The sequence below is a fragment of the Phaenicophaeus curvirostris genome, chromosome 3 (genome assembly GCF_032191515.1).
Source record: "Phaenicophaeus curvirostris isolate KB17595 chromosome 3, BPBGC_Pcur_1.0, whole genome shotgun sequence".
Classification (NCBI taxonomy): domain Eukaryota; kingdom Metazoa; phylum Chordata; class Aves; order Cuculiformes; family Cuculidae; genus Phaenicophaeus; species Phaenicophaeus curvirostris.
In genome coordinates, this window is record NC_091394.1 from 46,169,409 (window position 1) to 46,193,937 (window position 24,529).

The 24,529-nt window shown below is 38.4% G+C and overlaps 1 protein-coding gene across 13 annotated transcripts in view; it reads right to left on the reverse strand.

Annotated features, from left to right (window-relative positions):
- PTPRM (protein tyrosine phosphatase receptor type M) overlaps positions 1 to 24,529 on the reverse strand; it is a 481,970-nt gene that overhangs the window by 364,125 nt on the left and 93,316 nt on the right. For all 13 annotated transcript variants that reach the window (XM_069853870.1, XM_069853869.1, XM_069853866.1 and 10 more), the window contains exon 2: positions 4,279 to 4,401. In XM_069853870.1, coding sequence (XP_069709971.1) covers positions 4,279 to 4,401 — 123 coding nt within the window. The remainder of the gene's footprint in view (positions 1 to 4,278; positions 4,402 to 24,529) is intronic.

Genomic DNA, 24,529 nt, shown 5'->3' on the forward strand with positions numbered 1-24,529 from the left:
GCTTCTAGTCCACTCCTCCCCCTTTAATCCAACCAACGCCTCTATTGCTCTTGGTTCTTCTCTTCTTTCCTTCTAGGATACACTGCCAGGTGTGTTAGAGAGACAGCTTCACTGCTGCACTCTCACATACTCAGCCCATGTTCCTTCTATTAAACATCTCAGAATAAGGAATAGTTCTGAGTTTTAGTATAAAGTACCAGAACACTCTGTGGAAACACCACAAAACCAAAATGCTGACAGGCCATAACGAGTCGGATGGGACATGAGCATAAATGGGACTATGGAGTGGGAGGAGAGCAGGCACAGGCCAGAGAACAAAACCAGGATCTGAGAGCTCAACCAAGAATCAGATTATAAATGCAGGAAGAAAAGCTCTATAAGACTGTTTATGTTTATTTGTGTTTTCACAGGATCTTGGAGCACTAAACAAGAACTTCTGGGTAAACACAAAATAAAAAGTGTAATAAACAAATAAGGTAAGGAAACAGTACTGATCAGAACACTGTGAAGGGATTTAGGCACTATATTGTTTTTAGTAGACACAATGACAAAAGAAAGTTTTAAAAATAATGAGTGTCACGCGTGTTTAGGAGGGAGCACCTTCCACCAGGGAGGCAACCTGAAGGAAAGCATAAAAATCTCTCCCTGAAAACTCTTAAGTAAGACAGATGATGAAGACTGCTGTCATGGTGTAGCAGAAAGCAGAACAGGTATAACGACACTTATGCTAGTATGAGATACCTAAGGAGGTAACAGAGAAAGAATCGTCCAACTAGAACCTCATATTTCATGCAGTATAGGAGGGTTTAAACCTTCTCAGAGAGGCTGCTCCTGTAGCCTGACTTGCACTGCTGCCAACACCTTGCCAATAGAGTAATCTACTGTTTCGACATATTTTTCCAAAGACATCTTTATTGGACTACAGGTAGAGTGTTTAGAGTTAGCCATAATTGTAAACATAAACACATTAATATCAAACTGCTGTAATTGTTCTATGGGACAATGCAACATGTCATTAATAATGACTAAGTGTTTCTATAATTATAGTTTTGAACGCTATTATAAACACACATAATTGGAACAGAAAGATGAGAGGAAAGAGAGAAGCCGAGAACAGGGAAGAGCAAGTCTTCCTACAGCGTTTACTTTATCTGACTCACAGGGTACTGGAGCCAGAAGATCAGTAGATTAACCACTCTGATTTAATCCATACAGATACATACCAAAATATATACTTGTCACTGGTTTTGGGTCTGTTTAACACAATTTCAGATTAGTACTGACTTATTGAAGGTCATGCTTGTATTTACCAAGAAAATTAGAGCACTAGCACCCTACTTACTTTAGTAGCAACAGCTTCATATTTTTCTATTACAGTAACAATCCATCAAGGATAAAAGTCCACTGTAAGAAACACTTTCAGAAACTTTTCGTTATCCTTGATAAAATTTACTAATTTCCATCTAAAACTTGATCTTACAAGCAGCTATTAAAGTTCACTAACATGTAAATATATAGTATGTATATTAAGGCATGCACACATATGCATTAATGTTATGTGACATCTCTTCTGTCCCACCGAAATAACATACTAAGTTAAAATATTTATTTACCTGAAGTACAGTTACATTCTCAACAATCTTGTGTGGATTAAAATAAACCAAATGCTGTAACTAGTGTGCTTCCCCCTGACTGCCACCAAATCATACAAAATATTATATATTGACATCAACTCTTTCACTGGAGCATATTGCCTGAAATTAGGAATGTTATGTACATTATTTTTTTCTACTGACAAGGGACTGCTGAACTGAGAGTTCTTGTTTCAGTCTAGTATTACAACATCATTGCATAACGCATTTTGCTTTCAAGCCAAAAATTCCCCACAAACAATTAATCTAAGATGTTCTATTCATTATCATCTGGAGTTATTTTTTCTAAAATATGTAGCTCAGAAACTGCTGACAAACTGCTTGAAATAATTTTTTAAGTGTATCACATAACTGTCTGGCTAAGGCTAACTGAAAGTTAATTAAAATCATTATAATGATTCAAACAAGAACAGGAAAAAACTGTCCAGATAAAATTATGAGGAAAAATTAGATGCTATTTGAGTGAATCGTGCCCTTAGACACACCGCTCAAAAAATGAGCATTTCTTTCTCTCTCAAAGGGATTTTTGACCTTTCAGGGCACCAGTGTCCACAAACCTCCTCAGACTAGCTCGTTCATCTTCCAACCCAAGACTCCCAAAGCATATTTCATGTCCTTGATGTGCAGAAATACAACTCCCTAAAATCTAAATATAATCTATTTCCAAATTTAATATCTTTTTACTTGATCATCAGAACATTATTTCAGTATTCTGAGAAAAAGGCAGGAAGGCAAATAAGAAACAAGTCATGTGACATCTGATAAACAAAATTACATTGATATCATTTTCCCTCCACAAAAATACCAGTCCTTTCTTAGTCTGGATCCTTGCCTCCAGGAAAACAAAACACAAAAAGTCTACAAGTTTACAGCCGTCACAGAAAAGAACATAGATTTAAACTCCTTCTATCTGCCAAGAAGACTGAAAAACTTACAGCAACAATCGCTTCCATAAAATCCAAGTGGGGAGAATAATAAATGAAATTTGGAATAGAAAGAGAATTTCCAGATGCATGATTGAGAAAAAGAATGTACAGCTTGTACTGCAACCAACATGACTGATAAACTACGTATGTTAGCTCCAGCTTGAGAAATGGTATTAATCACTCATCAAACAGGCCAGAAATTTTTTAGCAGTATGTGCCAAGACCACTAGACAAGAGCCAGTTTAGAAAGGAATCTGGAAGAACCTCCTCTATTTGGTGACAATGAACTCAAATCTAGCATGATGATCCAAATGCCACGACTTGGGAAAACCAAACATTCATCTTGAAGTCAGGAGTTCCACCTTTGCAAGAGGAAACCATCTGGTGAAGGAAAAGGCACTTCAGTACAACTATCAATCTAAGATACAATGTTGTCCACAATCCATGGAAGACTGATAACTTTATAGTGAAGTCCACTAAGAGCATTTTTCCTAGTAATACCTTGGGCTGAGCAGTGCATATCGTCCTTCAGAGAATTTATAAGTGCATTTGTGATGAGTGCATATGTTCAGGTTTTCTTTATACTGTCACTTCTGAAGATTCACACTATTTATCTGCCAACTTCCTTGACTGAAACCAAGGGAGGAACATTTTCTTGGGAAGGACAACTAGTAAAGGGATCTTACGCAAACATCAAAGTACAGTACAGGTGCTTTAAAAAGCTAATTGAAATGGATGTGAAACATCAGCACATTGATCTGCGATGTTTTTAAGCATTCTGGATATATTAATATTATTATGAGGCCAATGCAGAAAAAGACCCATGATGCTACAACCAGTGATTTTACAAAGTCATCTTTTTGATTTTGGCCACTTTTAGGTGAAAACAGTCACTGGAAGCTCAGTCTTTAAAAGCCAAAGAAGATGCAGAACTGGCTACAGGCTATCATCCTCCAAGAGATGAATATTAGTACGCTACAAGAACTCTTAACGTGCCTAGATTAAAAACATGAAAAAAGAATAACTGATGAAATTTAGAGTAGTGAGTATTTTAAAACTAGTGGTCAGACTTTACAAATTTGTATAGGTGAAGTGGCAAAGGAATGACTTACCAGAGTAAGCTTACAGTTCAACAGAACGAAAGGATTGTTGCTATGGAATTAGGTCCAACTGCATGCAGTGCACAAAGTACATTAAATAATAGTATAACAACTGTCCTTTTAACACAACAAGCGTGGTATCACTGAAGTCCTTCGTTTTGGGATACCTCTCCTCTCATTTTGCTTTCACCTCTTTTTTACCTTCCATTTCTTTTCATAACAGATTTTGATTAATAACTCTTACAATGAAAATGCCTAAGGCCATCTCTGTTTCATCTCTTACTATTCCTTCTTCTGTTGAGACTTCCTGTCTGCCTGTTTCTAGGACTACTTCATACTCATTTTCATGCCATAATTCTGTTTTCTTTCTGCTTTCCCTGATGACACCAAGTTTCTATTTCTACTTTCTGATCTTTCTCTTCCCCACAGAATGAAAGCAAACCTTTCTTTTGCAAAATATCTCTGACAAAAATCACTTGGAAGATCTGAGTATTGCAATTAAACATATTTAGACAAAGTATTCAAAAAATAGTACTGTCAAAAAAATGCTGAATACATAAGCTATCAACAAAAAGAAAGAAAGCAAAATAAAAGACTAACCAGATGGCATCCCTTGACCTGAGATGGACTTTATCGGTGCGTTCACCTGATCCCAGTTAAGATCATCATCATCTGATTGACTATAGCCACAGGAACTAAGAGGCTCATCAAAAGTACAGCATCCTGTAAAATAAACACAGTTAAAAATTAAACAAGGCATGTAGGTAACAGATTATGAATCTCCAATCCTAACAACTGCAACATGATACAATGCAGGTTGTGTAATTTTAAAATATTTTTTGATACGAATTATTATATATTTATTAGTCACCATTTTCACAGACGGAAGAAAATCTTCTTGTAATGAAAACAAAATCCCAGGTGTAAAACAGCAGATTGAGAATTTTACCCTAGGACATAATCATCAGGTACCAACAACAAACCAGTAAAATAAAAAGCAGCAAAACTCAGAACATCAAAAGACTGAATTATTACCATTCTTCACGAAAAACAAACTATTCCATGCTTGAGAACCTTTATTTTAGAAGAAAACTTTAAGTGTAGGGACATCAGGTCCTATTCCTGTATCTTTGTTTCCAAGCAAAGAAAGGCCTAGATGCTCCCAGGTGTGCCCCGTTGCAAACAGGTACCAGCCTTGGTGTTTGTGGGATCAGCACCTCTAGTACAATACATCACATCTATCCCCAAAAAAGGCAATCTATATGCAGCCTCAAACTCTCTGAATGAAAACAGTATTATTTCCATTCTTTTCCCTAGTCTTTTCTAAGTAATTTAGAAATGAATAACATGTTATAAAAGTACATACTATCCCAAGGTGAGGTAGGGAAAAATCTAATGTCACGAGTTTAGAAGAATGAAATCTAACAGAAACAGAAAAGCTTTGCTTTTCCTCTTTGGTAGAGAGGAAACTCTTGTGTCTCTTAACAGATGACTAACACACGCTGACAAAATTCTGGTTTCTTTGATGTTTGATACTTCGCTCCAGAGAAGAATGACATCTTTCCTATTTAGAAAAACAAATATAACCTTACTCATGGGTATTTCAGTCCATATTAAAGTAAATTCTACAGCTGTTCAAACAAAACTAAACTTCATGGCTGTTCATCAGCTTTGCTATCTGGACATAGGCACAGCAGGCTTAGCCTAGCCAAGCAGTTTTAAAACAGGAAACAGACAAAATCTTGCTTTTAAAAGGACTTTAAAAATCTGTATTTTCCTAGAATGCCATTATAAATGCCATTACAGAATACCTTAGCAAAAAGTAGAATAGAAGACAAAATGTCATTATAGCTGACAAATTTCACCTAACTGAAGTCCAATATTTCCAATAGCTAATCCCAGTGTATATTTGACATTCATGACAAGCACTTTGCAAGCATATAGTCTTTAAAAGAAATTAATTTTATATGCAATCACCAAATAATTTATGGGTTTGTTCTTTTACTGTGCCATTGGTCCTTATAAACATACCACGTTTGCCCTGCTCCTGGATACAGGTCATCTGTTCTAAAATATCTTTCTATCGGAAGTCATCGTTAGCTCTGGGTGTATCAGGGAAATTGGCACCTCTGGACACTGCATCTCCCTGCACAATTTTAAGTGCACAACATTCAGTTAGATAATCCAGTGGGAACAGAAACCCCATCAAAGAACTTGCAGCTCCAAACTCTAATATTTCATCTAAGTGATACAACAGATACAAATTATCCCTCTGCTAAAGTTAAACAAATTCGTAAATACAAGAGATTTGTATGAAGTATATCAAATAACAGCTGCAACATTTCCAGTGGGAAGGCTTAGAAAATTAGGCAGCCATTTACACGTTTGTTCTAGTACTTGCATAAATATTACTTCAAACTTCATAAAATATGCCGCAAGCTAAGTTTCAGACACAAAAGCAGAACATCTAATTTCACAGACCTATTTGTGCTTTTTAATGACAAATAAACTCCCCCGAAACCACAGATGAAGCAAAATCCAGCTTCCTTGTAAAGTTACTGCAAATGATACTAGGACATAAATTTAAATACCAAGTCACGCAGTGTGCAACATAGTGAAGTTTGGCAAAGTTGCAGTCAAATAAAACCTGGTATAAATCAGGTTTTAGAGTTCAAACTCAGGACTCATCAATGTACACAATAGCTCCTATACCTAATTACATTAGAGAATCATAGAATGAATCATAGAATTATTTGGATTGGAAGGCACCCTAAAGATCATCTAGTTTCACCCAAACTTCCATGGGTACGGACACCTTCCACTAGATCAGGTTGATCTCAGACTCATCCAACGTGGCCTTGAACACCTCCAGGGATGGGGCTTCCATGACTTCTCTGGGCAACCTGTTCAGTGCTTCACCACACTCACAGCAAAAAATTGTAATCTTAATCTCCCCTCTTTCAGCTTAAAACTGTTCCCTCTCTTCCTTTAACTGCACTCCTTGATAAATGGCCACTCCTTGGCTTTCCTACAGGACCCCCTTAAGTATCAGAAGGCTGGTATAAGGTCTCCCCAGAGACATGATAATATCTATCTCTAGCAATAAGAAGACATAGAAGATTTTAAGGTGTTTTCTTGCTCAAACCCAGAAGTGCAGACAAGTGCTTCAAAATGTCCAGTACTCAAAAAAGGGAAGAACTTGTGATTCCAGGTGGTTAGTAAAGGCTTCTACATCTTCTCAGCAGTAAAGATGATGTCAAAAATGTGGATAAACATAATGACAGTTCTACTTGTCTAGATCATTTGTCTGTCAACACAGGATTGTTTCTTACTGCTTGTTTTTCTGCATTTGTCTTGTGAGTCTATAGCTAAATTGCTCTGACAGAATTTCCTTTTTTTTTTTTTTATTTTTGCCATTTACATCCTTCAAACCTTTATGAAATTACCATCTTGTAACTTCCTCAAAATAAGTATCTAATCTTCACATCAACTATAGGAAGAGTTTTAAAGGGAACTTTCGAACTTGCATTCCTCTGTTACTTCCACTCACAACTAATAACCAAGCTGTAGCAAGTATTACTACAAGTAATTAAACTGTAAAACTACCTATCCAGAGAACTGACCAGCATACATCAGACCTTTAACAACATAGATGCCAAGCTACGTTTCTTTCTATAGCCAGCCACTAAGGATAAGCTGAATACTAATGAAGGCTTTGCACAGCCATGACTTTTTTGAAGTCTTTTGCAGATTAAAATATCATACATGGCACATATAGGTGTGGCAGGTTTATAGACCGAACTAAGAATAACATAAAAAATCTTGCCGTAAAAACAACAAAAAACTTAGCCAAATTAGCAAAGCAACAACTACTGCAAATCAAGAGTCATCGACAGTGCTAATGGCATATGCCCGAAGTTCTGATCCTCACATCTGACTGTATGACAAATAAGATGAAGTTCTTTAGAAATGGGTCACAACGTTTGACAAAACCCTACATTTGCATCTACTTGAGCCCTCCTGCCTTCTGCCGTGCTTCACCTATTTTCTAGTAGCAGTGTTCTTACTGTACAAGGCTTCCATTTCATAAAAATTTATCCACATATTATATCAACAAAGGCTAGTAAACTCTGAAAAATTATCCATGGTCTTCAATGACAGTCATCATTGCACCATTTTGAAACATGAGTCACTGCCAAGATAGGCAGTTGTTTACAACCTTTAAAACTTATAACTCTATAATCAGTAGTTTCTAAGTGTTTATAACCTTTGTAACCAGTTGCTTATAAGTGTGTATATAAGCACACTTGAGAAATTCTACCCATGTTTGCTGTTAGAATTTATAATAAAAATCAAAATACATGCTGCTATACAGTTTTATCAAGAAAAGCTATACTGGCATTATACTGGCATTACAGTTTGGAGAGTCAAACTGTATTTTAAAAGATGAATTCTGCGCTGACTGAAATATTTATACGTAAAACAGCAGATACACATCTCATTAAGATTCTTAGGTTTATGCTGCATTTTATAGATATTTTTGGATTTGTAAGAGAAACTCAGTTGACAAACACACAAGATGCAACACAGCCTATTACAGCTTACAGTTCTTTCAACTGCAATTATACATTTTACAATCATGAATCCAGCTCAATAGAGCCATGCCATTGTCCAAATGTAGTTTGTTGCATGTTTCTATTTTTACTTGGTGAAATTACTTTAGATCTTGAAAAAATTATGACCTTAAACAAGGAATATAATTTAAAATGAAAGCAACCAATTAAAGTAAATGGGATAAAAAATACACTATATTTTTCATGATGTGATTAAAGTTTTTTTTGAAGTATTCTGTGTGCTATAGACTGTAACTACGACATCTGTTATGAAGTATTCTCAAAAATACCTTATCAAAAAGTAGGATAATAGAAGACAAAATTGGATGAGTGACACAAGTTAACACAGCAACAAGTTCCATTTATGCTAGATACTGCTTTATTTTTGTTGGTCTTACATACTGCAAAGATCTCAAATCAATATGTACTTTATTTCAAAATTTGCTGCCAAATGTACAAGTGTTTGTAATGTTTATGAGTATCAAAGCTAGCATTCGCAGGGACCATATGTGCACACTAGAACTGACACGGGGACCCTGCTTTGGGATAAAATACAGTTTTCCTTTACACCAAAAACCTGTGGTTTCTGGTCTGCCATACTCCCACGAATTCTGTTGCAGAACAGAGGAACTTAGAAGATGAGCTTACTGAATCCCAGATTTTATTAGCATTTTCCTTTGTCTCATTTTAAAAGTATTCTAAATTCTGTTGTGTCTGTTTCTTCAGTTCCATTCCGGAAATGTGGTTTTGTTGATTAACTCTAAGTATAATGGAGATATTTGAAACAGAAATAAAGCTTTTGATATCTGATCTAAAAGCTGACTGTCTAGATAGAATCACAGAACAGTATTGGTTCGAAGGGACCTTAAAGATCATCTAGTTCCAACCCCCCTGCCATGGGCAGGAACATCCCACTAGATCAGGCTGCCCAAAGGCCCCATCCAACCTGGCCTTGAACGCCTCCAGGGATGGGGCAGCCACAGCTTCCCTGGGTAACCTGTGCCAGTGCCTCACCACTGTCATAGTGAAGAAATTCTTCCTTATGTCTAGTCTAAATCTGCCCCTCTCCAGTTTACACCCATTGCCCCTGGTCCTATCACTACAAGCCTTCATAAACAGTCCCTCCACTACTTTCTTGTAGGCCCCTTTCAGGTACTGGAAGGTCGCTATAAGGTCTCCTTGGAGCCTTCTCTTCTCCAGGGTGAACAACCCTAACTCTCTCAGCCTGTCCTCCAGTCCTCTGATCATCTTTGTAGCCCTCCTCTGGACCCATTCCAACAGTTCCATATCCTTCTTATGTTGAAGATTGCAGAACTGGAATACTCCAGAAGAGGTCCCACAAGAGAAGAACAGGGGGGCAGAATCACATCCCCTGACCTGCTGGCCATGCTTCTTCTGTTGCAGCCCAGGATACAGTTGGTCTTTTGGGCTGTGAGCACACAATGCCGGCTCTTGTCGAGCTTCTCAACAGTCGGCACCCCCAAGTCCTTCTCTGCAGGGCTGCTCTCAATCACATTGTCCCCCATCCTGTATTGAAACCAGGGATTGCCCCAACTCAGGTGTAGGAATCTCATGAGGTTTGCATAGGCCCACTTCTCCAGCTTGTCCTGGTCCCTCTGGACGACTTCCTGTCCTTCCAGTGTGACAAGGGCACCACTCAGCTTGGTGTCATCTGCAAACTTGATAAGGGTGCACTCAATCTCACTGTCTTTATCATTGATAAAGATATTAAGCAGCACTGGTCCCAATACAGACCCCCGAGGGACATCACTAGTCACAGATCTCCATCTGGACTTTGAGCCATTGACCACTACTCTCTGAATACAACCATCCAACGGAATCCATCCATCTTATCTTATCCATCAAGTCTGTATCTCTTCAATTTAGAGAGAAGGATGTTGTGAGGGACCGTCTCAAAGGCTTTAGAGAAGTCCAGACAGATCACATCTGTTGGTTTACCCGTGTCCACTGCAGTGATTACCCCACCACAGAAAGCCACTAAGCTGGTCATACAGGATTTGCCCTGATCATGTGCAGTATCAGGGGGCTTTGATAGTGCAATGAAAGATTCATCTCCTACTAGGATCTCTTCTTTCCGTCTGAAATTAAAAAAAAAAAAAAAAAAAGACCCTCTAACAAAATCAAGAATATACCATTCCTCAGCCAGCTGTATTTCCTCCTATCCTTGTGAACATCCCTGCAATGGATAGCAATGGACTAAGGACATCATCTGGACAATATATTGAGGCAAGGGAAAAGTGAAATAACAGAAAACTGTGACAAGCTGCAATTGTTAAGCTTGACTAGACTGTGAACGAGTCAGCTTTCATCCCAAAGGGTTTCTGCTTGGGATGATGAGACAGCATCACCTTGTGCTTCCTTTTCCATTTTTAAAGTTTCAGATTTTGGGGCAATCATCCTATCTAGACACTCTCATGACAATTAGAAAATTATATGAGAAACACAGCAGTTTGAAAACACGATCCTGAGCCCCCAAACTGATGAATCATCAAATCAAAGAATGAACTACTCCTCCTCTGGGGGCAGTTAAGAAGTCATAAACTGGAAAACAAAACGCTAATCTCAATTATAAACTAGCTAACAGAGAAAGCAAAAGTGGGAGTCAATGGACAATTTTTAACTTAGAAAAAATAAAATGCTGTCTGTATGACAGGTCTGGTCTACTGTATAACTTTTGTTAAAGATTGTGTGATGACAAAAACTGCCTAATACAAAACTGTTCCCTCTCTGAAATCACGGTTGAGCCAATAAAACTTACAGTAAACTAACTACAGCTACCAAAATGGACAGTTTGAAAAACATATTAGAAACCAGACACAATGACCTGTCTGGATTCTGCTCTGTGTGTAGATTCTCAGCAAATAAAATACCTGCCTTCTCAAAAGTGTTACAGCATTACACGTTAAAAGGACTTTCCAGACATCTTAGCTCAGAGACAGCTAGCAAAAGGAACTCTTCTCTGTCTGCTTACAAAGTATACACAGTATTAAAAATTCTTAACCAGGCTTTATAAGTGAGCTTTCATCAGTATTTATTTTCTCTCAAAATATACCAAGTTTGTGATTTATACTAGAGGCAAGTATGTAGAGCTGTAAAATAACACCATAATCTAGATTACTGGTCAGGGGTTCCAAAAAATCATTCACTGCATAAAGTTATCTAATTTAAAACAGGATCTACATTCTGTCAAGTCTGCATATGCGCAGGAGTGAGGAAGAAGAGCAAGAGGAAACAGATTTTACAATTAAAGAACTCTGACTACAGCTGTGCTCAAAAAGAGTTCTGAAAAAGGCAGAGGATAGAAGAATTATCTGGAAATATCTCATGAACCAGAGCAACGATGATGAAGTAAAACCATGCATTTTGCACTTAAGAAAGGCCAGATATTAATTCCAGCTGAAAGGAAGCACAACAGGTGGAAAAATACATAAATTGTGCTAATACATGTGGAAAAGATGGTATGAGAATGCTATATAGTTCTGCATTCACAGATCCAATTCCAGCAGTAACGCAGATGATCGACAGTATACAGAAAAAAAATTGGTTTGGGATAAACATTTAAAGTTGTTACTTATGATACTTCAAAAGCTCACTGCATGTTCATAAAACATTTACAGTTGTTCTCTCTGTTCTCCTTCTACTTAGCTGACAGAAACTGAATCAACACAAATGTCTCCAAAAACATTTCAGTTTTGATGACATGGGATACTGAAGCAAAACTGCATTTTTCAAAAGACTTATCTGTCAGTTCTAACTTCCCTGGAAATCTGCCCACATTTAGGCAAATAAAACGTTTTCTTAAAGACTACACTTGCCTAATAGTTAGTGAAAACAATTCAAAATTTGAGTTCCTGGACTTTAGTGAAAAGCTCTGAAAAAAAAAGGAAGAGTTTCCTCTCAGAAAGTGCATTTAAACTCCTTTTAGATACCAAGACATAGGAACAGAAACCACTCATCAAGAATAAAGGACACGACATTGAATAAGGGCTCCTAGAATAAATATCACCCATCTCGTGTAAGCAAATAATATCCATATATTTGTGTCATTTTTATATCAGTGAATATTTATGAGGCCTGTGAGAAAATGGTTGCACATAAACATTCTCTGAGCAAAGTTATTTCTGGCGTTTTTTAATGCCAGATTATTTGATTTTGCATTAGTCACAGCTTGTCTTAATATAAGGCATGGATTATATAGGCAAGTGCACATGTATGCTTACATACACAAAATACATCCCTGCTGCAGTTGTCATTAATTAGAATATGTCTACCAAAAGAAATGGGTGTTCAATTTAACAAAAAATGTGCAGGACTAGGTAGAAATGTATTTAGGAGATCCTACTTTGGAAATTGTTATTAAAACAAGCATATTTGCAAAAGCCATTTGGATTTTATGCTTTAGTAATATGGACGGGTATCATGATGGGTGTTAAAACTACTAGTTGATCTTCCAGTTCAACACAAGTTAATATTAAAACAAATATTCCTCGTACAAATAGCTGCTGTGGATAAATTTAAATGGGGGGGGTTGGTGGTTTGTGCGATTTTTTGGGTTTGGGGCTTTTTTAGTTTTCATTTCTTTTTGAATATATACCGTTCCACCTTTTTAATTATTAATTTAATGCTTAAGGAGAGTTCTAGATCAGGGAATTCACTTTATAAATTTAATAAAAATTGTTATGATAAGTTTTTTGAAAGAAAGCCTTATAAGAATAAAAGAATTCCATGTGATAAATTCTTTGGAATAACTTTTCAAGAACACCTGGAAGTCCCATTTGCAACATACATTTAACCTACAGGTGTATATAGCTTGCGAAAAAGACCACACTGGGCATACCAGATGCAAAATGGAGGCAGGTGGTATACATGCCAGAATTATGGACCATGATCAAAACCACTACAAAAATAAATAAATAAAAAGCAGATTTCCCATATTTTCTGCATCTTGTTTATCACAAATACACGACAAAACTGTGCTTCAAAATACAGAAGTCTCATATAAACTGCCTGAAATGTTTTCACACAAAGCTTTGACCTACAAATAACTAATGAAACAAGCCTTCTTTTCACATTCTTAAAATAAAATTAAAAAATCAAAAGATACTTTGGCAGTGGAATAAGCCTCCTAAAAGAAAACAAAAATGAACTGAACATCTCACTGATATAGTTTATATCACAGGATCCACTTAATTTATTTTTATAGCTACCACCCAAGAGTGCACAAAAGCCCTTTATTATATGTTTAAGGGCATTCAATCATCTTGGTTGGCAAAGAAAGCAGATGCTACAGGAAGACACATGGGACAATTATTTTTTTCCCTATTTACTCGAAATGGAGACTGGTAAGGAAGTACTGGGAGGGCGAGAAACAGATGCATGTATGGCAGTAATATAATACAGAAAGTAACAATTGGGTATGCTTTCTTTTGAAAAGGTAACGTACAATGCTTCTTAAAGGACTGGAAATGACACCTCTGTTTTGAAAAACTACAGTAAAACACGACAACGTTTTCTGTACACTTTCCTAGAGAAGAAGAGAAACAAGAGCCATTTTCAGCCTAGTTCCCAGCCTCTATATTAACCAGCTGTGACTTTGAAGCAGTAGACTGCAGCACCTCACCCTTCAACCAGCCGAGGGACAAAAGGCATACCATAGATATCTCTTTACCACCCAGTATCTATCTGTGATTTCTTATGCTGGTAACAGAAGCTACTCCTATAAATTTTATTATTATGTAGAATGCTTCTATCCATTCCTCACTTGGATTTTATTGCAATTTCACCTTCACTTCTCCTTTCAGTTCACTGAGGAGAGCCATCACCAAAACATGCCCATGCATTTGCAGCTGGAATTAAAAAGAAAACATCTGAACGTAGTAAAAACCCAATCATTTATTTTCTTTCTTTTTTTTTTTTTTCCTAGTTTCATTTGCTTCTATACAGCTAGCAAGGCCTAGAGGCAAAATCTTAAATAGTTTCCTTAGGTAAAGTGTTGCCCTGACAAAGGATAAGCTCAAGAATCACTCAACATTAATCTCTCAATAGGATATTTACAAGGGATGTAAGCAGTTGTGCTGATCTCTTGAAGACAGGCAAATTTCAACAAAAGGAAAGAAGACAGCTGTCTGCTTTCAGTAGTTTCATATTACTTCTACTTTTAAAATTAATTATCCTAAAAACTGCTTACTCCTTTTCATTCCACCTAAGTACCCCACTATCTTCACAGATCAGTAAAATACAGCATGGCAGAGCTGCCCCAGAAAGAGGAGAGGGAGAGGGAGAGGGAGAGGGAGAGGGAGAGGGAGAGGGAGAGGGAGAGGGAGAGGGAGGGGAGGGGAGGGGAGGGGAGGGGAGGGGAGGGGAGGGGAGGGGAGGGGAGGGGAGGGGAGGGGAGGGGAGGGGAGGGGAGGGGAGGGGAGGGGAGGGGAGGGGAGGGGAGGGGAGGGGAGGAGAGGAGAGGAGAGGAGAGGAGAGGAGAGGAGAGGAGAGGAGAGGAGAGGAGAGGAGAGGAGAGGAGAGGAGAGGAGAGGAGAGGAGAGGAGAGGAGAGGAGAGGAGAGGAGAGGAGAGGAGAGGAGAGGAGAGGAGAGGAGAGGAGAGGAGAGGAGAGGAGAGGAGAGGAGAGGAGAGGAGAGGAGAGGAGAGGAGAGGAGAGGAGAGGAGAGGAGAGGAGAGGAGAGGAGAGGAGAGGAGAGGAGAGGAGAGGAGAGGAGAGGAGAGGAGAGGAGAGGAGAGGAGAGGAGAGGAGAGGAGAGGAGAGGAGAGGAGAGGAGAGGAGAGGAGAGGAGAGGAGAGGAGAGGAGAGGAGAGGAGAGGAGAGGAGAGGAGAGGAGAGGAGAGGAGAGGAGAGGAGAGGAGAGGAGAGGAGAGGAGAGGAGAGGAGAGGAGAGGAGAGGAGAGGAGAGGGCATTTGGGAAACAATACAAGTGGGAAACAATACAACAGTGCACAAGTGATATTCAAGAAAGAAATGTGTACACTAGAAAATCAGATGAAAGAAAATGCAGTTCAAAAGGAAGGGAAAAATGGCGTGGGGATATTCAGTCTTCTCCCTCAACCCCAGATTGGAAGAAGGGACTGACATGCATGCCTCGTGGCCAAAATCCATCACAATAAAGGGTCTCCTCACCCTGATGCTTTGTTTAAAATATAGTGTAACCTAGGAAACATACAGTCATCCAGACTGTGATTATGAGACCACACTAGACCATTTCTCTAACATTCGTTCAGGAAACACTGCATTAGATTTTCAGACTGTCATGAGCACAAACCTTTTCATGCTACATCCATCCTAGGGCTCTGGGGAAATACAGCCTGATAAAAGACAGTCAAAACCACCTTCCCCACAGCCAGCACTGCCAGTCGTTTAACTCACAAAACCATTAAGTTCCTGATCTCAATGTACCAGGATTTTCACTAAGGTACTTCTTAGCAATTTTGAAAAATAGCACTTTTTTCTTGTAATTACTGAAAGCTGTTACCTTCATTCTTAAGTTAGAAATTGTGCTATTCAAATATACTCCCAAACTTTTTCCCCACGTAATGGATGTGCATGAATGAATGGATGTGAACAAAGGCAAGAATAAGCAACACAGTACACAGCCGCTGTGCTTTTGTCTATGGTTGTGCCAAGAGTCATACAAGTTTTCACAAAACAAATCAGCTTTCAGCTGCATTTCATGCTATGAGACTATGAGAAAAAGACTATGTTGCTTCAGCTCATTTATCACACAAATTTACAACTAATATTAAGTTAAAGAGCACTTGCTCTGACTAAACAAACCGAAGTGTTACTTCATAGGTCAAAGTCAATTTGTTCATTCCTTGCCTTTTTAGTGTTAGGTAAATGGACACACATTAAGCAACAACCCGCCTGCTGTCATACAATAATAAAAATCTGTGGTATTTTAAATTACTTTAACCGCTGTATAACTTCTATAACTGCACCTGTTATCAGCACAGATTATAGGAGAATGAGAAGCAAATATGAAGCTAAATTCTGATTTTAAAACTCAGTATCAGTATGTTTTTCCAAGGTCAATGCATACAACAGTGCAAAACAGTTGAGTTTTGGAATAGGTAAAAGTCACTTCTAAGATGACAGGCCCATGGCAAACTTTTAAGACACCACAGCTGCATTGCCAGGACAGTGCACAAAATCCTCAAAGTGAGCCCCAAGACTAATTTCTTCCCGGGATCTCTTGTCTTTTACAGAGAGATAATACTGCCTCTGAAGTTATCAGATAGCAGGACTGAAGACAACTGTTTTGACAGCTGAGAGATTAACTATCATTTCATCCAACTATCAGGACATTCTGAGCTGAGTAAGTTTTTTGTTTTAGTTTGGTTTGGGTTTTTTTTGGCTGTTGTCAAAAAACTACTACAATATCCTATTATCTATATATAAAGGGATTTCATTGAGAAACTTGACAGGATTTTTCTCATCTGCCAGTTGAGCTTTTAAAATGTATCTTCACCTTTAAACTCTTCAAGCTAAGAAACACAAGTGTACTTGAAGCTCAATCATTCTCCCTGGTGCTGCTCATTTTTAATAAGCCTCTTGTCTTTATGTCTCCCAGAAGACAGACTCCACAAAGCAATCTCAGGTGATGTGAAACCAATGCTTGATGCTTCTCCAACCCTGTCTTTTTAAGCATGAAATTTTCCTGCTAAACCCATATGAGACTGATGGGCCATTTAAGTCAAACCCAATCTCACTTATTTATCACAAGCCCCTACTTAGAAACTCTACTGTGGATTGCTTGTACACACAAGCTGTTTTCAGCTTTGAACTTTGAAAAGTATATAAGCAGTCAATCTCAATATCATTATAAATCCATTGTGCATTACTTGCTTATTGATTGTGAGAAAATGAAGTTTGAAGCTTGATTTCAGGGCTAATCTTTCCATTTGCTTGATGAGTTCTGCAGTTGTTAGAGAACACTTAGTGCATCCTGTTAGATAATAGCACGTTAAGCTTGGATGAGAAATTCAGACCATTTCCACACACTTCTAGTTCTATGTAAAGAACAAAGGCAGCATCAGCTTTGCTGGTCTGAGAGGCTTTTCAGCTATACCACAATTTTAAAAAAACCCAAAACCAAAACAACAACAACAAAACCAGCCCCGAAGCATTTCTGTATAAAGGATTCCACAACCTAAAAATATTTCCATAAATCTAATAATGTTAAGATTAATTTTGTATTTCTTCTGCCCAATATTTTAAAATTTTAGACTTTGGAGAGAATATATTGAAGTTTATATTCTACTTCATCAATGGATAGAGTAAATGAAGAAACAGACTGGACATATTGGTATTCCTTCAATTCGTTATTAGACTATCTTACAAACGGCATTTTCACGATAAATTTTAAGTGAAATAGTTCATCTAATTAAATGAACTGTTTATGTTCTGAATTTTAATGTGTATACTGAGACATTTCAAAACAAATGCTGTAAAAAAAATATACATAGAAAGAATTCAAACAACTGCTGAAGCCCATTCAGGCTCTTCCCTGTCTGCTAATTGAAGAACTTACCCCTCCTATTTTTTTCCCCCCCTTTTCTAAATGTCCATGTTTTCTGCTGCATTTAGTCTGGGGGATTTCCTTCAAGTGAGAAAAGCTGTTACTCAGCTTGTTTTGCTTTTTAAATTATTGTGTACGCGTTTTCCCATGCAGTGGCTATGAACTGCTACAGATGCATCCCAAACCATTTAGTTCTATGAGACAGCTCTAGGTACTCGATCAATAATAACTCAGGAAAATATTCATCTTGATTTAGTTACTGATGTCAGTACAAGTCTCTGTGCCTGGATGACAAGAGAGCAGGACCTCCATCTGGAGGTTTTACCTGTGCTGCTCAATGAATTAACCTGTAGGAGGTGCCACAGAAATGAAACAGTCAAAAACCTCTGGCAAGCAACTTCATCACACGGGTAATTAGTGCTCTACATCAATAACGCCTCCAGTAGTTAGCAGTACCAAGGCTGAATCCCAGGTCTGCTCGTTAAATTCAGTCAGCACAACAGGCTTTCACTGTGCTACAGGTATAAATAAGTTTCTATTTTTAAATGGAGTTGGCAACTGCTTCTCCCCCCAACCCCCCCATTTTTTGTCATTATCTCTTGCAATATATCATCCGTTATTTCATTTATCATGTCTATAACCTCCCTCCAGAAGGAGAAGAAATAATTAATTTTAGAAATCTCTGACATTTTCACAAGGTCTGATCAACTATAAAAGAGACCCACACTTGAGAGCATTAAAAACACGACTGCTGCAACATTGACATGCCCAAGCTCATATGACCCAAAAAGTGAACTCTTGAATCCCACCCCCCAGCAGAACAAGGCACTAACACTACGCTACCCAGATAAAATAATTACTTCCAATACTTGCTTATAAGAGGATTAAGTCAGCTTTAAACTTGCTTAAATATTGTACCACAACAAAAAGACAAATTGAGGCCACACAGAGCTTAATGCTTTCTAACCCTGTAAAACCATTTCAGGTCTGTGTGAGTAGCTGTAGTACCTAACTAATAGCAAATTCAAGGATTGTCAGGCCTTTCAAACTATTTTTGCTTTCTACTGATTCCTGCTCCATGCCTGATGAAAGAGATGTTTTGTCCACATCATAACACATCTCTGATAGGCATCTCCGATCCTTCATGAAAAAGGCCTGATATTCCTGTGACCTTAATTCCCTAAACTGAGGAGGTCTTGCCCTCCCAGTTGCCAAAGTTCACTTCAGGATAGGATAATATAATAAAAGTTAAATGTATGCTTATGTCTTCAAACAGTACAAATAGGGACAGTATCACTGACTGGGTCTATGACAACTCTCTGCTGCCAAGTCTCCATGGCCAGCCCTCTGTGGGACACTTCCACAGAGTCAACTCTCTGCAGCAGCAGAGACTGTTGGTTCCCCATGCTTCTGGTAACCCAGGGCTGAGAAGGATGCTGGAATGGTGGGATGCCATGCCCGTAATTCTCTCAGTTTAAAAAACAATAACACCCCTGCAAACACAGACAATGAAAAATCAACCTGGTGCTCATTGCTCCCCACTTAGAGTTGTCCCTGCAGAGAGCTGGCCATGTGAGCTGTCCTGCGGAAAGCTAGCCACAGAGACTTGTCCCTTTCTGTCACTTATTTATGACAGTTTAGACTAGGTCAGAGGTTTTAGCATCATTATTTGGGAAGTACCAACTTTTTACTATAGTATTATAGTAATATCATATAACCTATTCTATACAGTGTATAGAGATATAATTTACATGTATTTTAAGTCTATTTCTTTGTTTACCTTTAATTTCTTACAGAGAAAAGAAAAAACAGTAGAGTCAATTTTCTTCTTATGTAAATGCATTCTGTTTAAATGTTTAAAAATCTAATCAAGGAGTTATGTTTGGGCTTTATTTTTTGAGATAGCCAATAGGCCTAAAAACTTCAGTGGGTACTAAAAATCGTATGTCAAGTGTCAATGCAGTCTAAATACAGAGATATTTCAAGTGGATGTGAGACATTCATACATTAATCTGTCATCACCCAGTCTAACCCAATGTACAGCACAGACCTTAGGACTAAAAGTAATTAATTCCTGCCTGAACCAGAGCACATCTTTTAGTGACATATGCAATCACAGATTTTTAACATTTTAAATCACAGAGATGTCAGATTACTAAGCTAACTGCATTCTCTTCTTTAGTAATTTATTTGAGCATCATTTCAGGTCTTAGCTCTCAACTCTGTTCACAGGTTGAACTGGAAATTTCCTGTACTGTCACATCAAATCACAGACTGCCATCTCCCATTCTACTCTCAGCCAGCTTGACCTATTCACATCTTGCAGTTCCTCTGCTCCCTTTGGAGCCAAGGGTGGTAGCCCACAACTAAACAGCTTGTAAAAGTAAACTATTATTTGTTCAGATGAACAAAGAATTCTCCCACTAGAAGAAGAGTTTAACATGGTAAAGAATTTTGCATGGCTTTGTTCTCCACAATGTTTAAAGTTTCTAGGACTTGGAGCTATATCTTTTTTAAATTTCTTTCACAAAATGCCTCCCTCTCTCCCCCTCCCTACTGGTGGTGTACAGACCCTGATGATTAGTTGAATATTTTTCACTTCAGCAAATGTTCCAAATTGTTTCAAAGTACTCCTCCCAGAAATAACAAGACAACCTTCTTTTCAGCTTCAGGTCTGGAAGCATATCACTCCCCTACAACTGTCTCCTGGTACTGATTTGAAGATTATGCATCTAAAGCTATTGTGTCTCCTTCCTGTTTGTCTTCCTCTCTGAAAAAAAGTATTTGGATCAAATAATCCAGTTTCCATAACATCATCATCTCAAACACATCACTTAAATGTACTTGGTAAGATTACTTCACCTCATTTTCAGATTCTTGAATCACAGAAGGGTTGAGGTTGGAGGGACCTCTGGAGGTCACCTCACGTCCCTTACCCCAAACATGGACAACTTAGAGCAGTGGTCGCCAAAATTGGGTGCAGGCAAGACAGTCCATTGGGGAGTGGAAAGAAAATATTAGAAAGTTTAATAATTTTTTAAAAATGTAAAAATAAGAAATAAATTAACTGTTACTAATATTTAATATACAGCTCGATTGGCATTCTCAGTTGGTCCATTTGTCAGACGGCCACGTCTTCCTGGCGAAAGAGCGAGTCTCTTTTACAGCACACAGTGGGTGACAGTGATGCCAGTTGGTCACTTCTCCTTAGTGAATTCATGTTGACTGTTCCTAATGACATCCTTCATATGCGTGGAAATGGTTTCCAGAATTAGTTGTTTCACCACCTTCCCAGGGACTGAAGTGAGGCTCATCTGCCTGCAGTTTCCTGGATCCCTTTTCGCCTAACTCACAGCTTAAATTTGTTTGGTCATTTAGGTTTGTTCTACTAGTGGCCTGCTACTGTGTGGGTCATCTCAATTATTAAAAAGCAGTTCTCTACAGCATGCTTGCAAACCCAAATCAACTATTGTAAACTTGATGCACTAAATAGGTTCTAGCAGCAGACTTGAGGAATTTCAACGGTGTGCTTCCTAACATTTAGTGGTTCAACACAATTGCTCTTCTGAGCTCTCTTGAGTTTGTTGTCCTTTACAAGCTGTGATGCTGCATGAGCTAGGTAAAGTATTCCAATGGCATTATAACAGCACCAAGTATTCCTCTTGTTTTGGATACTTCTAATCAGACATCAAAAAGCATGGGTTCCCAGTAATTTTCAATCACTTTCCTTGACTGTGTTTCTTTAGACTGGACGAATGTCTTCATTTCTGTGTGAAAACATACAGTCCTTTCTTGCACTCCAGCTTACAAGATCACTTAGCTCTCCTCTGATCACTACTTAACATGGCACCTGCCCTGTTGTCATCTGCATGCTTTTACCAGTAATGACTCTATATTTCTTCCTCATCACTAATAAAAAAAGGTTAAACACTGTCAGATGTAAAATTGATCCTCAGAGGACCTCCACATACACCACATTGATTACTGACTATGATTACGTTATTCAGAACTATCAGCTCCTTTTTTAAAACACACTTGGTGTATGCTGATGAGTTTTTATCATTCCAATTTCTAAACCAACATGTAACTTTCTCCTACTCCCTCCCCATTTTTATAATTTATTTTACTTTTCTTCCCTTCGTAACAAGGATAAACCTAACAATTCTATTACTGCGGTTAGTAATATTCTGCATATAAATATGAATATCTCTACCTCTACTACTTCCAAATCCATATTACTTCTGGAAGCAGAAGTAAGCACCTAAGAATTGTTGGAAAGAAATGTCTTCTTCCCATGATAAACAAGCACACCAACACACTTATGCAGCTTTATGATGCTACTAATTAAATTACCAGCAGCAGAGGTAAGGAAACTACTGGGCAATTCCTAACCTAAAAAGAGTTCTGAAATGTGAAGCAGAAAAAATCTTTATCAGATCTATCCTCCCTGAAAAAAACCCACAACTTAAACATAAAAACAATAACAAAGATGTTTTTATACAGAACCTACACATCCAAAATATTTTGTGAAAATAACATACGCAGCCATGCACTCAGAGTATTGAAGTAAAACAATCACCTATAACAGAAAGTGCCCTCACTGTCAGTGAATTCCCTGACCTTTCAAATAACTTCACTAAGCTGTACTGAGACTTTTAGGAACTTCCCCCCACTCCCTTTGACACCCTTTGTTTTATTTGCAAGGGGGGAAAAAACCTACAATATAACTCACCTGTGACATGAAATGATTAGCAGCGTTCTGGGAAATGGTATTTTATTTAGAAAGGCGTTGATTTGCAAACAATGGAGCTACAGAAACAGAGCTCCACAAAGGTAAATAAAGGAGTAAACAAACATTCATGGAGACAGGAAATTCTGTGCATGAGAACTTTCTAGAGAAATAATTATAATAAGCTTTTGTTCTCTAAAACTGAGACTACTAGTTTGAAGATGTATGGCCAGTCTTACTGTGTTTAATAGTTCCTATTCCTTAGAAAGTTATTTTATAGATGTAAAACTTAAACCATAGTTGACAAAATGCACCTCTATTTCTCCACAGTTGTGAAAGTGCTACAAAGCTATAGATCTTTCTGCAGAAAACTGCCTCATTTACAAGACAAGTGTCCTGCATTTTATATTTGTTACATTCAGCCATATTTGCCCACGTCCTTAGGTAATTCTTCATTTTCTCTTTTTTCCCCCCTAACCTCAGGTAAATCTGAGAGCAATCAAGAATTAAACAAAAGCAATGTCATAAAACTTATATTTCTTATTTTTCTTATTGTTGGTTAGACAGGTTGAGAAAGTTGTGGGTTGTTCAGCCAGGAGAATACACGACTCCAGGAAGACCTTATAGCAGCCGTCCAGTACCTGAAGGGGGCATGTACAAGAAAGCCAGGGAGGGACTTTTTACAAGGGCATGTAGCGATAGGACAAGGGGGAATGGCTTTAAATTGGAGAGGGGAAGTTTTAGATTAGACATTAGGAAGAAATTCTTCACCATCAGGGTGGCAAGGCACTCACACAAATCGCCCAGGGAAGTTGTGGATGTCCCCTCCCTGGATGAGTTCAAGGCCAGGTTGGTCTAGTGGGAACTGGATGACCTTTAAGGTCTCTTCCAACCCAAACCACTTTATGACTCTATCATATTCACCTTCCAACGTTTTTAGGAAAGTATTTCAGGCTATCTTAAAATTCATGCATACTGGAGACTTATGTAAGGTAAGTGGCATACTAGTACTAAAGCAATTTTCCTGTGCTGATATTCAGCAATGGATATGTTATCTTATGTTATATATGATATCTTCAGTCCCAAAGGGCTAGTGGCATTATCCATTCCCACTCCTCCCACCTTTCACAGAATCATAGATCATAAAACAGTTTGTGTCAGAAGCCACCATAAAGATCATCCAGTTCTAAGCTCCCTGCCATGGGCAGAAAAACCTTCCACTGGAAGGCTCAAAGCTCCATCCAGCTTGGTCTTTAACACCTCCAGGGATGGAGCATCCACAACTTTTCTAGGTAACCTGTTCCAGTGCCTCGCCACCCTCACAGTAAGAAACTTCTTACTAATATCTGATATAAATCTCTCCTCTTTCAGTTTAAAACTGTTACTCCTCCTCCTATCACTACACTGTCTGATAAAGAGTCCTTGCCCATCTTTCCCGTAGGCCCCCTTTAAGTACTGGAAAACTACTATAAAGTCTTCCCCATGACTTCTCTTGTCCTCCTATGGAAGGTGCTCCTCCAGCACCTTGATCATCTTCACAGCCCTCCTCCAGACCTGCTACAATAGGTCTATAATTTTATTATGCTGGAGGCCCCAGAGCTGGACATAGTACTCCAGGTTGGATGTCACCAGAGCAGAGTAGAGGGAGGAGAATCATCTTTGATGGCCTGCTACCCACACATCCTTTGATGCAGCCCAGGATATGATTGACTTTCTGGGCTGTGAATGCACATTGATGAGTCATACTCAAGTTTATCATACACCAGTAGCCCAAGTCCTTCTCCACAGGGCTTCTCTCAATCCACTCATTGCTCTGCCTATATCCATATTTGAGATCACCTTGACCCAGATGCAGGACCTTGCACTTGGCCTTGTTGAACGCCATGAGGTTTACGTAAGTCTACCTCCTCAGCCTATCAAAGGCCATCTGGATGGCATCCCTTCCCTCTAGAGTATCAACCA